Source organism: Musca vetustissima, unplaced genomic scaffold, assembly GCF_032173495.1.
Source record: "Musca vetustissima isolate MV318-11 ecotype Yass unplaced genomic scaffold, APGP_CSIRO_Mvet_v1 utg8475, whole genome shotgun sequence".
Classification (NCBI taxonomy): Eukaryota; Metazoa; Arthropoda; class Insecta; order Diptera; family Muscidae; genus Musca; species Musca vetustissima.
The window spans coordinates 85,195-92,161 of NW_026887932.1; the positions used below are offsets into that span (position 1 = coordinate 85,195).

A 6,967-nucleotide genomic window follows, 5' to 3' on the forward strand; every position below is an offset into this window, starting at 1 on the left:
AAAAGAGAAAAAATATTTATTTGTAATTGTATTTACCTATATTTATATTTAAGTTAATATAAATATATTTATTTGTATAAGTGATGAAACAAATATTTGAAATAATAAAATATATAATTGAACTTGAAATGAAATTTTGGATTTTTGTTATTAAGGTGAATCAAGAGCTATAAATTAGGTCACCCAGGAAGCGAATGTCAGCTGTTATTTTCTCAAGTCTAATGTCAAAAATTTGAAATTTGTTTACGTTTTCGTAATGGAAGTGTATTCGGAATCATGGATTTTGACAGCAAACTTAAGAGGCGGATCATGGCACAAAGAATAGGTATTCCATTTAGAGCAGCTGATGTCTTCATTAACTGTCAAAGTGCGTAATTTCTACTTGAATTCGATGTGCAATATTGCCAACCATGTGAAATAATTATTACCAAATGTTGTCTGTTTACCCAAAAAATCTAAAATCTAAACATACAACCAACATTTCTGCACGCCACTGTATGGTATAATTATTACGAGGTAGGGCACAGCTACTAACTGATTACAATTTTTTCTCAAGGTGGCTTGTTCCATCAAATCAAAATACATATTCTGTGTATGTGTGTGTATTGTTTTGAATACTATGTCAAATAAATTCAAAATAAATTGAAATATATATAAATTTACTTATATTTATTTTATTTTTGGCAGAAGAAGCCACACGTGCTTTTTTGTTATTCACCTCAAGCTGCCCTACCTTGTATTATTGTACCATGGGTATTCCCAAGATTCGAAGTTTTAATGATTCAGAGATTTTGGGTAAATTTCATTAAAAATTACAGCATTATTGAGATTTTGGGTAATTTTCATTAAAATTAGTATTACTGTGTTACAAAATTCCAAATAGGTCCATCTTTTTTTTTAAATATAATTCCCATGTAATGATCCCTATCACTATTCATTACATGAAACATTTGATATATTAAATTTGCAATCTGGGTTAGCCGATATTAACGCTAGACTTAATTTATATCCTTGGAGTTAATTTATACCCTCCAAATGTGTTCACTCATTAGGTAATTACTATGAAAATCTACTTCTTCAATTCAATTAAAAAAAATCAAGTAGGCTTCGAATGTTTTCCAATGAAATGAAAAAAAAAATATTTTGAAAAAAGAAAAAATATATATTGAAATTTGTAATACCAAAATCTTAAGTCACAAGAAAAAACCCTAAAAATAAATTAATGTTTGGCCACAAAATTAATGCAATAGTTGAGAAATTATTATTTAGATTTATTCAAATTCTGCGTTATTTAATAAAAATGGATTTAAACAAATCAAATTGCGGTGAGATACTCGGATTTTCCAACAAATATTTTATTTACTTACAACCTAACCTAAATATTTACATACATATGAATATCTTTCCATTGCAGATCGTGAAATCGAACAACAAAATTCCCAAGAAGATTTATCACCTGATTTCCAAAAACCCTGCAAAAATTGTAAAATTATTTGCAAAACATCATCTCAATGTGAAAATTGTCAAACGATGCTGGTAAAATGCCAATTGGTTCCCAGGTGCAGAAGCAATACTGCAGTTTTATCGGCTGACACTGATGGCAAATTGGAAATGAATATTGATTTTGATATGTTCAATCTTCGACAGTTATATCAAATGTCCAGTTATAGTCTGCGAAGTATTAATAGTTCATGTAATAGATCTCCAAGATGTAAAACTTCCGCATCAAATGCTCCAACACATGGCCCGGTTGATAGTAAGACGTTTGGTGGCAGTTTACATAGCCTAAAAATACAAATTGCCAATATGCCAACACTGAAAGAGGCCTATATCGAAGATCAAAACACCATTGAATTCGAAGTTCGAGATGTTGGTAGAATTACCATAAAAGAATCGGTACAATCAGTATCTGAAAATAATAACAACAGTTCTCAAAAATTCAATTTTGAGATACTCAAATGCAATGAAGGGGATTGGGATAAAACAAAGAAGCTGTCCCACGACAATATAATTGTTATTAGCAGTGATGAGGATAGCAAGTCTCCTGAGACAGGAAATTCCGAGTTGGAAATTGAAGAAAATTTCACACACAACGGTGACAATACTACAGATGTTATAAAAACGTCCAATCAGACCTGTAATAATTCAACGAAATGCACTCAAATTCCAGTCAACCGATCAGAAACAACTACACAAACACAAGTATCCGTTGAAATGCATCCTCCACGCCTCTTCCAAATACCATCATCATCATCGTCGTCTTCAGGACATAATGTCTCCGCTTCACGATCGCCTTCAGCTGCAACACCCAATACAAGTCACAAACAACGGCAATGGGAATTGCATCGTATACGAATTCAAGTGGAAAAGAAGCGATTACAGCTATTGGAAATCAAGCTGAAACGGGAAAGGGATGAAATGAAGAGGGAAAAAATCCTCTTTGAAAGAAAACTGGGAGCAAAAACGATGACTTTATATCATGATTTAGAAGATGAAAATGAAGTTTAGAAATTTAAGGAATTGTTTAATCCAATAAAAAATAAATTTGTAATCCGACTTTGAAATATACAATTATTACACCGAAAGATTTTGAATAGGGCATCTAAAAAGGAAAGATCGTTATATAGGGATATATCCCCCTTCACCAGAAATTGTACATTGTATACTCTTTAAATGGAAAAAATTCCAGATATATGGTCCAAAATTGGCGTTACGGTTGTGTGGACGATATTTGTAACCATTAACTAGTATTTATTACATTTGTAAGTAAAATTGAGGACCCACCCACTTACAACCCAAAACATCAGATTACTGCCTATTCGTTTAGAAAATCTATTCAACATCTTCAAATTAGCAAGTATTTGGAGCGTTACTTTCTATGGGGTTTACATTTAAAGTGGAACTATTGATCATTTTAAATTTAAATCAGACTACTCGGTCAAAAAAAAAAAAAAAAAAAAAATTAAGAACATCGAAGGTAAATATGGAATTGATAATCAACTCTATCTATAATTATACCATCCACATTTTTCCATTATCTGTATTATATTCTAAGGTAGTTAGGACGAAAACAAAGGACAAAATTGCTCCGAGTGAAGATATACTAGAAAACTGGTGACTGAACATCCTTCATGCTAACCTATACCTAACTGTGAACTAATATTGATAAAAATATAAAAATCAATACGATTGAAGAGCGTGTCCAAAATCCGTAAAAGTCTGGGTCTGGGTTTTCATTTTTTTAAGTATTTTATTTAAAGGATATTTTTGGGACTTCTGTATTGTTGTTATCGTCCAAATCAAGTCTATGGAGATGGGGAAATACGATTTTAATTTTCAGAATAAAACGTGGATATTGAACCAAGAAATAAATACCGTTAATCAGCAAAGATAGCATAAAAGTTAAGTCAGTGGACATATTTATTGCTATTCTTGGTAATGGCAAAGAAGTCAGTGATAACATGTCTTTCCTGATTTCGCGAAGCAGATATATTTGGAATCTAAGCTAGAGATGGTCTGGTAATGTTGAAAGTCCCATGAATCTCTAAATCTAGATAAAGTTCGAAGATGGGTCCTAACGGTTAACTCCTTTTGGCGCCTCCCCCCAAAAGTTCAAAATTTTGAAAAGAAAAAGTTGACCGACGAATTCTTTCATCTATTAGATACATTTTTATTGTATCAAATAACACAAATAACAAATATAATTTACGTTCTTTGATACAAAATGTATATCGTATCAGAAATATATGGGACTTCAAAGTTCAAATAATATCCCTATTTTTATTAAATATTCCAAAGACTACAAGTCATAAGTTTATGTGGTTTTTTGCACGGTTTATACTAAGGGATTAAAATAACTTTAGTAAAAGCGTAAAAGTTCTTAATGTTTGGTAGCATTTAACGATATGTATTTTATTTTTTGTGTTTTCAAATAATAACATGATTACATTTTTTTCCAAATGTCTATAATATTTTTACTAATTTTACCGCAAAACTGTAATTTCATAAAAAAAATCGCTAATAACTCATTAATTCACGTGTTATTCGTGTTGACATCACTGATTCTATGAACGCTGTCATATTTCCCGCCAAGTTTGCAAACTTGAGAGTTTATTTGCATCGCAAGCATTCGTTTTTGCTGATCTGTTCTTTTTTACAATTTAACAAATTTTACAAACACATTTTAAAATATTTTACTTCTACAATGGCGGACTCACCATGTAACTAATCCACTAAACAAAAAATTTGTCCAAAATGTAATATTCTCATTTGTCCCCCTCCTTAGGTGAGCCACGAGCAAAAAGGCAAAAAGTTGATAAGGCAGGTCGTTTTGCTGCCCTGGCCAAACTGAAAGAATTAAAAGGTAGCAAACATAAGTATGAAGTTGAAGAGGAGGTCGATAGTGTATATGAAATAGTCGATGAACGTGAATATGCAAAGAAAGCAAAGGAATTATATGGTGATGATTGGATAGAAGATGGTAAGTCTGCGGATATGCGTTACCGAATGTATTTGATCTATAAAGCGGCATTGTTTTAGATGGCACCGGCTATGCCGAAGATGGTCGTGACTTTTTCGAGGATGAGGATGAATATTCAGATGATGATGGTGCCGCCAAGACATCTAAAGATCAAAAGAAAGGTGCCAAGAAACGTCCACGGGAAAGTGATAATCCAGCCAAAGGCAAAGGTTCCATTCGAAATCTCTTCAGCAATGCTGTACCTAAAAAAGCACCTGCAACTTCAATTAAAGATGATGACATTTTGAATGATATCTTGGGTGAGCTGCAAGACAAACCCAAAGACGCTTCAACTTCCAATGAAGCAGCCAAACCACAAAAAGTAATTGCCCCTGCCCGTATTGTTACCAATGCCAGAAAATCAGATGCGGCTGTGGCCAAGGAATATATGAACAGTTTCATCAACAACATCAACATGAAAGAGTCGTCAAAGAAGACTAAAGAGACCAGTGATGATGAACTTCTGGACAGTATTCTTAAATCAAAACCAAAAGAAAAACCGAAAACTTCTGCAGCACCGGTTGCAACTGTTGTAAAACAACAAGAAACGAAAGTAGTTGAACCCACAGTAGAGAATAAAGAAAACACTAAAGAATTAAAATCTGTTCCAAAAGAAAAAGAAGAACCCGCTGCTGCATCATCTTCTAAGGAACCTGTTATACCAGATGATGATATGGATTTCAGTTGTTTACAGGATGATGAAAATCAATTTGATTTGGAGAAAACTGTTGGGGCTTCCAAAACCGTTGAAACGCCCTCAAAAACAAAAGTACCCGCTCCAACTCCCGAGGAAGATATGCAAAAATTACTCAACAATTGGGAAAATATTTGTCAAATGGATGATTTTAATGAAGAATTAACATCTGCTCCGGTAACTAATGGCACTGATGCCTTGAGTGCCCAAGAGAATTTACGTTTCTGGTATTGGGAAGCATGGGAAGATCCATTACGTCGTCCAGGTGAAGTTTTTCTCTTTGGTCGTACCCAAGAGGGTAAATCGATTAGTGTACGGGTGGAGAAAATTGATCGGGTTATATATCTACTGCCGAGAGAATATGTAAGTAAAATTGTGTCTTTGCATATTACGATAGAGCTTGCAATATTTAAAATAGAGCCTTGATATTTTGCGCATCCATCGCTAATACACCAGAATGTTGGTATTGGAGCTCGCTTTGGTAAAGCTCCATGAAATTTACCATCACATTTTCGGTATTTTGATTCGATTCGATTTAAAAAGGATGTAATTAGGCATTCCTGTTTTTTTAGAGAGGAAAATTTCTCTACGCAAGTCTTTAATATTAGGTAAAATCAGGGTAGTTGATATGACATGCTCGGTCGATTAAGTTATTTTAATGTTCGTATATGATTTGACATGGCTCTTATGTAATAGTCTCGACTGATATTTTGAAGGTCATAGCCTCATTTTCGAAACATAGGACCTGTAATTTGTCGGTATTGAATATCGGTCACATACGTCTATTTATTTCTGTAGGAGACCTATATCGGTACATCATACGAAATGTTTATTCAGAGTTGTTCTGATAAGCACTAAAAATATTTGTGTGGTTAGAATTGGAGTCAAGTTTTTCCTTATTTTATGATTTCAATATGTATTTAATTCACTCTATTCGATCTTTAATTCTAGCTTTTGGATCCCATCACTAAGGAACCAACGAAACAAAAAGTCACACTGGCAGATTTGTATAAAGAATTCGATGAAACCATATCGAACGATTTGAAACTTGGCGAGTTTCGTTCACGCAAAGTAACAAAGAATTTTGCATATCATTCGATAGGAATTGATGTACCACAACAATGCGATTATATGGAAGTGCATTACGATGGCAAGAAACCTCCACCAAATACTAAAGTTAAATATAATTCCATTGCTCATATTTTCGGTACAAATACCACATCTCTGGAAAGATTTATATTGGATCGTAAAATAAAGGGACCTTGTTGGTTAAATTTGAAACAATTCAAAGTAAATCCTGCACCGATGAGTTGGTGTAAAATTGATGTTACCGTTAGTGAGCCAAAGTTTGTGGTACTAACTGAAGATCCTAAGCCAGTGCCACCACCACCCATTACACTGCTAACGTTAAATGTACGCACCTCGCTAAATAGCAAAACGCTGAAAAATGAAATATGCATGATATCCATGTTGGTCCACAATCGTTTTCAAGTTGATAAGCCACCACCAAATCCGCCATTCAACAAACATATGTGCGGCCTTACTCGACCTGCAATGTGCACTTGGCCATTTGATTTGAATGCCAAGTTAACCAAATTCAAAGCCACCAAGATCTTCAAACATGACTCCGAAAGGGCTTTGCTCAGTTGGTTTTTGGCTCAATATCAACAAATTGATGCCGATCTCATTGTGACACACGATGCACTGGATTGTCAACTGGATGTTATAGCTGATCGTATTGTCACTTTGAAAAT

General features: G+C 33.7%; 1 protein-coding gene across 1 annotated transcript; it reads left to right on the top strand.

Moving 5' to 3' along the window:
• Positions 1 to 4,204: 4,204 nt before the first annotated feature.
• Positions 4,205 to 6,961, top strand: LOC133335749 (DNA polymerase alpha catalytic subunit-like; the record flags this gene model as incomplete). The annotated part of the gene is made up of 4 exons (XM_061544047.1): positions 4,205 to 4,220; positions 4,286 to 4,480; positions 4,540 to 5,576; positions 6,165 to 6,961. Coding segments are annotated over exons 1-4 (2,045 nt in total), but the record flags the coding sequence as incomplete, so codon positions are not given.
• Between the last annotated feature and the right edge of the window lie 6 nt (positions 6,962 to 6,967).